The sequence below is a fragment of the Glycine soja genome, chromosome 6 (assembly GCF_004193775.1).
Source record: "Glycine soja cultivar W05 chromosome 6, ASM419377v2, whole genome shotgun sequence".
Taxonomy (NCBI): domain Eukaryota; kingdom Viridiplantae; phylum Streptophyta; class Magnoliopsida; order Fabales; family Fabaceae; genus Glycine; species Glycine soja.
Genome location: NC_041007.1, coordinates 3,226,031 through 3,236,610, shown reverse-complemented (window position 1 = coordinate 3,236,610; position 10,580 = coordinate 3,226,031). Strand labels below are relative to the sequence as shown.

Below are 10,580 nucleotides of genomic sequence, written 5' to 3'. Positions count from 1 at the left end.
TTTACAACGGTGTGTGTTCACTTCACCCCCACATTGGTGGCTGCAAGAGGCCAGTGGGTACCATCCTCACTTTTGTTTGCATTTTGCCTTTTAAATTTAATCTTGTTGCCCCCATTTGGCCATTCATTTCCCCACTCTGTTTACTCCGTGTCCGCAGAAGATGGAAAGTGGATTACCTTTGCTTAATTATCTCTTGCAGCAGACTCTCAGAACCATTTGCACTTCTCCCAATTCTTCCACTCCTTCTAAGTGGGTATATGCTGTCTTCTGGAGGATATTACCTCGCAACTTTCCTCCACCAAGGTAAGTATACAATGTAACACCAATCAAAAAATACAAATAATCAATGAATTAGTGACCAAATTCAATAACAAAAATCACATCACTTGTTTAGTGACATTTTTTTTAAATTACATATAAATTATTCTGTCATTAATTTTAATTTTTGTTACAATAAGTTTTTCTGCTTGGACTGGTTGATGCTTTAAATAAGAGAGATTTTTGGGTTTATTTTATGTCTGTAGCCTTATAATTGATGTTTTACAGGTGGGAATTTGGAGGAACTGCTCTTGATCTCTCCAAAGGAAATAAAAGGAACTGGTAATGGTAATTTTGTATGCAACTATGACAAAACAAATCCATGTCTCATGTCTGGTTTCAATAGTTCTTTTTTGACCAACCGAAAAGAGGTTTCCTTGGTTAGGATCCTTGTCTGGGAAGATGGGTTCTGCGATTTTAACGAATGCGAGCAAAGGAAGAGTGGTAGTGGTTACTTGAACGGTAGATTTGGAGCTGACGTATTCTTCAAAATGTCGCATGAGGTTTACAATTATGGAGAGGGGTGAGCGTTGACATTACATTTACATTTTCTTGCCATAAGAAGATTCATTATCTTTTCCTCTGTTTTCCTAAAGTAGCATTGCAAAATTCAAGTGAAGCAAGAGGGACAACATAATCCATCCTTTGATCTATATATATCTGCAGACTCGTGGGAAAAGTTGCCGCAGATAATAGTCACAAATGGGTTTACAATGAGAGTCACAATGAGTGTGAATCTAGCTATATTGCTTCATGGAATGCTTCAGTCGAACCTGTAAGAGAAGTCATTGTTATAAACAGAAATAGTTCTAATTTGTAATATATTTCTTCACATTTTCTCCCTCTCTCTTAATCTTAACGCTTGACTCAATTCTCTTTTTTTTTTTTTTTTTTTAATTTCATGGTACTTGTCATGATAATACTTAACAGCAACCAAAGGCGTGGGAGTTTCAGTTCAATTCAGGCATTCAGGTTGGTATAAATTCGTTCACAAACTTCACATGAAAAATAGAAAAAGCTAATGACTTTTTATGATTAATTCACATTGGTAGAGTATAGTCATAATCGCCGTCAGAGAAGGCGTAGTGCAATTGGGTTCTTTTAACAAGGTACATACATAATTTTCTCACCCCTAATGTTTCTCCATCTTTGCAAAATCTCCATCACTATTAAGAATTAATTCACATGTTCCTCAGATATCAGAGGACCTGAATCTGGTGATCAGCATACAGAGGCAATTCAGCTACCTTCAGAGCATACCTGGTGTGTTTGGTATTCAAAGACCATACCTACCTCTTCAACATCCATACATTGTGAAGCCAAGTTTCATAGAAAACAATGCAATGACTCTATATGATATGGGGTGGAACACCAACCCTCAGAATGGAGCACCAGGCCCATCTCTTTGTTCAGGTTCTCCTTCTCTACCACTACCAACCATGCCCTGTAGTTTTGGAGCTTTGCTATCAAAGTTACCATCTGGAATCCCACCCTATAATTCCACTCAAGTCCTTGATGCAGGGACACAAAGCACCATTGAGAGAGTGAAGATAGAGGATTGTGAATTTCATCCTACCCTTGATGACGATCACAAAGGAAGAAAGGTCGGTTCCCTGAACAAGTAGCATGGATTTGGAATTGGAAGATTAATTAATTAAGAGACAGGAACCACTTTGACCATAATGACTCCTAAATCATAGTCAGTATGTTAAGAAATGGTTAGTTATTTATTTTCTTTCACTTGGCCACAATGTGTATTGTGGTATGTTTATTGGTGGCCGACAACCTATCAATCATAGCGATCACTGTTACTGTTTCTTTCTGCGCGCATTTATGTAATGATCAATGCAATGCAGACATTATTATCTAGATTAGAACAAAACTACATTCAGCTTTGCTTCTTTTTTCTTCTGAAAAAGATATTCTCTTAGTTACAAAATATCAGTCATTTTAGATTACTGTACATAAATAAAAAATAATCATAAATGTATTTATAAAATTAATTTTATATTATTATTAATTTATTTATATGTAATTAATATTATATTAAAAAATTAAAATAAGAACTGTTGTGAGATAAAAAAAGAAATCACGATAATAATTATAGGTTGGAGAGAGTATATTGGTGCCGCCTAAACTCTATGCTAGAAAGTTAAATAGCGCGCAATAATTGAAAATTAATGAGGAAATAATATGAAATTAGGGTCCATTCCATATAGAAGTATTTAATGGGAAATTTTGTAGTGATGATCCTATGATGGTGAAGGAAGGATGGGGTTAGAGATTTGAATAACGTGGTGGGGATGGAAGCGGTGTTCCAGCATCTTGTGTGGCTGTGATGAAAACGAAGGCAGTGATAATTGAAGTCAGCAACTCAGCATCAAGCTGCTCTGGGCGACAATTAGTATTTGAGCCCTGGTCCCCCAACACTCTACTATTCCTTTCACAACTCCAGTCCAGGAAATGAATTCTCTCACTCCCAGACACACACTATTTAGATATTCTTGTCAGGAATTAGGTCCCAAACCCAATTCAACTTTACAATATCTTGTTGTATAAAGTGGCTATATAGATTCAAAAGGGATCAATTTTTTTTTACATAATCATTTAATATTTTTATAATAAATAATAGATTTAAAAATATTTATTATTAATTTATGAATAAAATTAAAGATATAATTTGTCACTAGAAAGTTTTTAAATAAATATTAACTTAAAAACATATGTTTCTTATATATTTTATTTTTATCATATATATATATATATATGATCCTAAGGTCTACCGGAGGAGGGGACCAAGGCCCCTACTTGTCCACCTAGATCCATCCCTATATAAATTAGTTATCATTACTATTCAAACATTTAACCTTTGGTAGAATTTTAGTTGAAACAAATTATTTAAAAAATATATTAAAAAAATAAAATTATATTTGTGAATGATATTTTAAAAATTAAATTTAGAAAAAAAAAATAATTTGGATGATAAAATAAAATTATTTTAAAGCATAAATATATATATTTTTTTTAAAAAGTTTGTTTCAATTACATTTTTAATCCTGTTGTATTGTGATAATGTAATTTTGATCTCTGAAATCCTAATTACGTGAATTAAAATTTTCAAATTTTCTATCATGTACAATCAAGTCCCCCATTCTAATTCTATCCAATATCTTACCTAATTAACTAAAATGACAAATTAGCATGACATGGCTACAATGACATATAAGGTGCTCTAACTGTGTTACATAATTATTGTGTTAGACATGCTTTTGGATATTATTTTTACGACAACAATGGTAAGAAAAAAAAATGTTATTTCATTCTTAGATAATTAATGACTTAAACATTCAATGAAACCAGGATGTAGGACCTGATTAAATGAAAAAAAAACCAAAAAAAAAACTTAATTGACACAATTAGAAATTGAAAAATTAAAATTATAAAATTGCAATATCTAAAAGACTAAAATTGCATTATAGCAAAAATAAAAAATTATAAGTCCTGTACTTAAAATCTTTTTTTATAAAAAAAATATAATTCAATTGGTTGTATAAGATTTATGATTCATTCTAAATTTTTTATACCTGTTTTTGATTCTTACAACTAAAAAAATTTACTTTGTTCAAAATTAATTTTACTCACTTCAAAGTTAATAACTTTTACCCTCCAAAAGAGGAAATTGTAAAGAGAAGAATCTCGAAAGAGAATTAAAGTACCTGCTTGATAGCCGCATTAAAGAAAGTTGTTTGACGTAATTTAAATCCATACCTGCATGCATAACAAGTTTAGTTCTTGGACGTATCATCTGCATTTAAGTTAATCTAAACATGGTCTCGTGTCGTGCATGCCAAAATCAAAATTACAATAGCAACATTGAATTCAAATTTTAAACTAAGATGTAAAAATAGTGTCACCTCTAATTTCAATTGGCAAAACTATTATAAAAATGAATTTTGGAATTGGGAACCAATTGCAAGTAAGAAAATATTAGCACCCCACACCGTTTGTTAAAAGCAATTATGTCAACTATGGGCTGGTGTTAGTTTCCTCAGCACACTCCTGACAAAACATGTCGTGATTAAATCTGCAAGTTCTATCTATTTCCTGATTTTGCACAGTATCTCTATTATTATTATTATTATTATTATTATTATTATTATTATGCCCTGTTCCCTAATTGCACCTAAATATTTTTGAAGACTTAATAGATATTTACCTTCGTTCCTAGAAATAAGTTATACTTATTTTTTATAAATAAGAACTCTGCTCCCCGTAACCCCTCCTTTGTAGAAGCCCTAAAGCTGTATTTCAAGAACGCTCACACAATTCAATCCCTTCTTGTGTGTAACTTTTTTATTTCATCTGTAACCATCGCGAACATCAAGTGACTATTCCTAGCCCAAAATATTGCTAAATTTGTGTCTTGAAGCACATTTATGAAGTAAATTTTTTATTCACAACCAATGATCGTCATTTCTTAAGAAGCAAAAAGATTAGAGAACACAAGCATGTGAAAAACATAATTTTATTAAAAATCCCTGTGGGCTACATAGAAATTCTCCTAACTCCAACAAAAAGGATTTAGCTAGAGATAGAAAAACTAAAAACAAGGATTAAGAAGGAAGAGGAATAAAGAATTCCATAGATGCTTGAAGAAATGTGACCTTCCACCTTGAATATCTTTCTTGCATCTTAAGAATTCCTAAAGACAGAGAGCAAGACCCTTCATGGCAAGTTCAAATTAGAGAATAGAGAATGAGTACCCTAATCTTCTCTTTTTTCACCTTTTCATTCATGAGCTAGATGACTTCCACTAAACAGAAGTCTAGAACTCTTTTAGTCTTCCTGTTATTTCCTGAAAATAAAATAAAAAATAAAATAAAATAGAAATTAAGGTAAAAAAAATAGAAGATAAAGCATATAATGTCTCTGATTCTAATATTATAAAATTCATTTATTTGAAGATAAAATAGGTTAAAACTCATAAAAATCCGCTCAAATCTCCTAAAATTAATAGAAAAAAATAGGTAATTCTAAGGATTGTAAATAACTATCATGAGTAGTAATACATGATTAAAAAAATTAACATCGTATGACCATTAATTAAGTTCTAATAGATTAAGCATACGATATTTTTTTATAAAAAAAACCTATAAAAAGAATTATGTTACATAAGTAATCATACAGTTAATGAGGTAAAACCAAAAGCCCTTAAGTTTTTATATATACTAAACTGTTACTTATGATTGCCTACTCTTCTAGCACTCTTAATTATTTTTTTCTTTTATTCTCTCGTCATCTTTAATCTATTTTGAATTTTACCTGTGTATTATCTAAATAATAAAGGATTCAATTATCTTAATTAATACTTATCAAAATAGTCTCCACAGGATTATACTTTAATTTAAATCTTAAAATACCCAACTTTATCTTATCCACCACATGGTTAAAATTATAAATTACCATGTCACGAATAAACAACTTTATTCCAACATCATATAAATGATTAATCTACAAAAGTACGAAACCAATAATAATCAACATATGTTTGTTAATTGAGACTTATAATATAATGCATCACCCAACATAAACAGAGTGGAGCGAATAACAAACCATTAATCCATCAGTATCCCAACACATTTATGATTATGCATTTTTTTTCCGATAAGATCATAAAAGCTAGGAAATAAGTACTAAGCTGGTCATGATTTGCTTAGGTTTATCTTGTTCCTACCTGTAAAGTCCCAGTGAGTTTAGCTGGAGTTATCAGGGTTTGAGGGATTTTGGCCACTCTTTATGGGATATAATGTCAGAATCGCAATTCCACACTTTCCTGCAGTGTCTTCTGCTGTATTACGTTCCATTCTTACATAACCTGCCTCACCCCAATTCTCACCCCATGAATTCTTAACAATCCAATAATCAATTCCATTTTCTGTTCCGTACCCAACAGCTGTAACACCATGGTCTATTGACGTGCCACATTTTCCTGTGAATATACCCTGGAAAATTAGGACAAATAAAATATACTAGATTAAGTCAGTAAATAAGAAGTAAAGTTATTGTAATTTATATTTGAGAATTGAACAATTTTTAATGTATTCTCTCTGGACTTAAGTATAAGCAATAAAAAAAATTAGATCTAAATATAAATAAATTAAATACTAATTAATTTTTATTTTATTTAATGATAATATTCTTATTATGTGATTCATTTAATAAAATTTTATTTCTCATAAATCATTTATTTTTATTTTACAAGCATCATTATGAAAAATATTTGAGGAAGATTTTTGAATTAAATATTATTAACTAAATTTTTTAATTCATATGTTTGATAGTTAAATTTGTTTATATTTAAATTTGGAGAGAGTATCTCTTTAGATTAGATTAGTTTAAATGTAATGCATTGCTAACTTTAAGTCCGTCTCTCTACTCACATTGTAGGTTCCTTTAGTTCTTTACTTTTCAAGTAAAGTTGATTAAAAAACTTACTGATTCATATAATTGAAACTCTTTGCCATATGCTTCAATATATGGCAACGCTCACTGGTTGATTTGCTACCGCCTTTTTCAAGGCTAATTCATCATAGGCAGGAACACGTTCGTAACCATCAACTGCATTTATCTATAGATAAGAAAAAAATTATATAAGTATTATAATGAAACTATTAGAAACATTTACTAATTTATCAAAGAATCAAAGGTAAAACTAACCTTATATTGATCACAAATACCAACAGCACCTTGAAAGGGGTAATCCTCTTCGGTGTCAATGCCACCATTGTTGATAATGAACTCTAAGGCATAGTCCCGCAAGTCCACCACTACATCCTGCATTGACTGTTCTATCACAGTCTGACAGTGCAGTTAGATTGCCTGTTACTATCTTTGTTAATTCCTTCCACTGCGGCAATGACTGTGAATGTCCTGCAGCTCTCTATATTAAAAAAACAAAAAACTTAGACAAGAAATGTATAAGATAAATAAAAGTAACGTTATAAGCTTTTACAGTTACAATAGTATTCATAATTAAGCAATATATTGTAGGTTAAATAAAGAAAGCTATGAGTGAAGCACAGTTCAAAACTTCTAAGAAATTTTAGCAAAATTTTAGGATAAGGAATAGAAAATTAAAAACATATGTTTAATTAGTAAAAATAGGGAAAGAAATTAAAAAAAATAATCAAATAAGATTTATAAAGAATGAAAAGGGAAAAGTTTTAACAATAAATCAGGATATTACATAGAAATAAAAATTATTTTTATAATTTTTTCAATGTTTTTTTTTTTTTGTGTAGGGATCTAAAAACTAAATTTTTATCGCAAAAAGTGATTAAAAATATAAGAGAATGAACAAAACTTGATTTGTTATCACAAAATTTGAGTTTAAGAGATAAAATAAATTCTTAAGTGGACGGATAAGCATAAAGTCTTACGTCTTCATAATTTATTTTTATTTACATTTTTTAGGTTAAAGTATCAAACACTTTAATTTTTATTCATTTTTTCTATTTTTTAACCTTTTTTTCTAATCCTAACAAAACAGAACATAAAAGAGTGTTGTATTTAGAAAAAAAGCTAGTACTCATAATAGTAGACGACAAACAGTACAGAACTTACCGCATTCTGATTGGGTTTTGACTCGGACAACAGCGCCTTCTTTCCTCCAATCAACAGATTCCGACAAGTTGTCACTCACGCGCGGAGCGTAACGGCTACTTGGCCTGGTCATCATTCTGCTGCGATCAGCGAACCGGTTCAGTCCAACCTTGTATGTCCGGTTTCCAGCATTGTGCTGCTCGACAAACTTAAGGTTTTCTTTGGATCGATCTGAAACCTCTCTTCCATCTCGTCGATGGCATTATACACCCTGTCATACGAGATTATCGACAGGTCCAACGCCGATGACACTGCCAAGACCGTGAAGAACAGGATGAAGATCGTGGCCTTAGAAGATCTGTTGGCACCCATTTTATATTTTTCTTTCGCTGCTTCGTGAATGGGGTGGGATGATATGTGGTTTATAAAGGCAGAACTCGGAGGTGATGATAATATATAAAATTAAAGTTGATGACTGAAATGTTTGGGGTTAAACATATAAAAATATCGATTGCGGGTGCTCATGAATGCCGTGGCAGTAGAATAAATAAAATTCCTATATGGCATTCAGGCTATTTTATATATATAACAATTTTAAATCAGGCACGAGGGTTATTTGCTGCGGGCGGGACACTTATTCTTTACACCTGAGGCAGGGAAATGAGTAATTTTTAATATAACTATTGAATATATTATCATCCAGCGATATTTTGCATAAGAAAAAAATGTTTTGCATAAAAAAGTTATTATTTGATGATTTTTATTTAAATATTGGAATCGTTGTAGAAAGCAATATAAGTGTCTTTTGAGGGATGACTTTTGTCAATAGGCTTGTGATACGATACGAGTAAGGGTAGGCAATTGTCTGATACACCCCATTTTTTCTCTTTTGCACCCTTACTTTGTCTTTTAAAATTATTATTACCAAACTACCCTCAGATCCTTTAACCTTTCTCTTTTGTAGACCTGCATATAGTAGCCACTCACACACACCCCCTCCTGTGACCCTTTCATATTCATCCAATTGGGCGCATCTTATATTCCTTTCCTCATGTCGTTCAACACTTTCCTCTTGCAACATTGTTCGGCCCTTATTTACCCAAACATTTCATTCAATTCAACCTTGGTGATGGGTCTCCTTTGGTCCTAGCATAGTGTGGTGACGAAAAAAGATTAGATATTGGACTATTCACCCCACTTGGAATCATCCGAATATGCCTCAATTTTCTCCCAGCAATTTCAGTGCGTGAGAAACACACCCTTGATGTGTTCCATAGTGTTGGACGAGAGGAAAATCACATCCGAGTCAAACTTAAATTATTGGATTCGTGTTGCAGCTAGTTAATGGTTATTTTGTTTTCTTTGTAGTTTCTTCCTCCTCGCGACACGTTCGGTGTCGGAGAGAGACGATGAAGTGTGATGGTGAGGTGCGACGGTGAAGGGATCCTCTGTGAGACCACGAGTCCATGATGATGAAGTTCAAGTGTGATTGTGCAAGTTCAAGACTAGGTTTTTTCTGATCCCTTCACTACTTGACCAATGTTTGTTTCTGTTTCTGTGATCTTGTTTTGTTGTTCATGTTCGAGATCAATGTTCCTTGGCATTTGGTGTGTGAGTTTTGTTGATCATTTGGTGTGTTAAATTGTGTTTCTTGTTGTTAACATTTTGGTATTGTGTCGAGCTACTAGCTATTGTTTTTGAAACTAAGAGACTAATTGATTGTTATATATTGGATTTTATCATCGTTGGGGAAATGGGAAGTTGCATATTTCCTCATATTTGTCAAAATTCCAATATTTTTAATATTAATTGAGTAGAGTGACATATGGGATATGAATAAATGATCTTCTATCAATTATTTCTTAGTATTAATGTCTTCGAAAATGACCGAAAATACTCCTTGTAGGTTTTGTGTATCAAGAAATGTTGTGGGTCAAAAGGCAGACATTGACTTTGGATGTTAGTATGGTATGACTAAAGAATAATTGGCCATTGTTTTGTTTACGGGTATTAATTCACCGCTGTTTTAGAATTGAAAAAAAAAGTGGTTTTTTTTCTCATAAGCAAATGGTATAGGCATACTAAGTTATTCTTAGTATGTTGGTTTATCTAAGACTAAAAGTCAACAATGCATCCCAATTTAATTTTCTTCTTTGGCGTATATAGTGAAAGTGGTGGTTGATTGGCATATTTTGTAGGACAATATCACATTATCATTGTTACATAATGTCATTGTTTGAATATATTAGCAAATGGTATGGGCATACTAAGTTATTCTTAGTATGTTGGTTTATCTAAGACTAAAAGTCAACAATGCATCCCGATTTAGTTTTCTTCTTTGGCGTATATAGTGAAAGTGGTGGTTGATTGGCATATTTTGTAGGACAATATCACATTATCATTGTTACATAATGTCTTTGTTTGAACATATTAGAGTTGACCATGTCTATTAAACATCAGAATCAATTTTTTGGTTGGTAACATTAAAAATTGAGATTATTTTGTTTGCTTTCTCTTCATTGAATTATTGTTAAAGTTTGTTATTTTGATTTATTTTAGGATTGAAATATTTAGTTATGGTTATATATATATATATATATATATATATATATATATATATATATATATATATATATATATATATATATGAATATTAATAT

General features: G+C 31.4%; 1 protein-coding gene and 1 pseudogene across 2 annotated transcripts; one reads left to right on the top strand and one right to left on the bottom strand.

The window, feature by feature from the left end:
* Positions 1-2,219, top strand: LOC114414740 (protein RICE SALT SENSITIVE 3-like). 2 transcript variants are annotated; one of them, XM_028379126.1, is made up of 8 exons: positions 1-303; positions 547-600; positions 704-841; positions 985-1,093; positions 1,249-1,290; positions 1,371-1,427; positions 1,515-1,731; positions 1,840-2,217. In XM_028379126.1, exons 1-8 carry the CDS (start codon positions 161-163, stop codon positions 1,941-1,943), a joined length of 864 nt encoding a protein of 287 aa, XP_028234927.1. In that variant the 5' UTR covers positions 1-160; the 3' UTR covers positions 1,944-2,217. The 2 variants fall into 2 exon arrangements, with proteins under 2 accessions (XP_028234927.1, XP_028234926.1); XM_028379125.1 differs by having other exon boundaries at positions 13-303; positions 1,515-2,219.
* Positions 2,220-4,829: 2,610 nt separating this feature from the next.
* Positions 4,830-8,382, bottom strand: LOC114413991 (annotated as a pseudogene).
* Between the last annotated feature and the right edge of the window lie 2,198 nt (positions 8,383-10,580).

What these genes read in the sequence shown, in the direction of transcription:
- LOC114414740 (XM_028379125.1), top strand. Translation starts at nt 161, where the DNA reads ATGGAAAGTGGATTACCTTTGCTTAATTATCTCTTGCAGCAGACTCTC. An exon ending in CGCAACTTTCCTCCACCAAG is followed by an intron (nt 304 to 546) that starts GTAAGTATACAA and finishes GATGTTTTACAG; the next exon opens with GTGGGAATTTGGAGGAACTG. An exon ending in AAAGGAAATAAAAGGAACTG is followed by an intron (nt 601 to 703) that starts GTAATGGTAATT and finishes TTCCTTGGTTAG; the next exon opens with GATCCTTGTCTGGGAAGATG.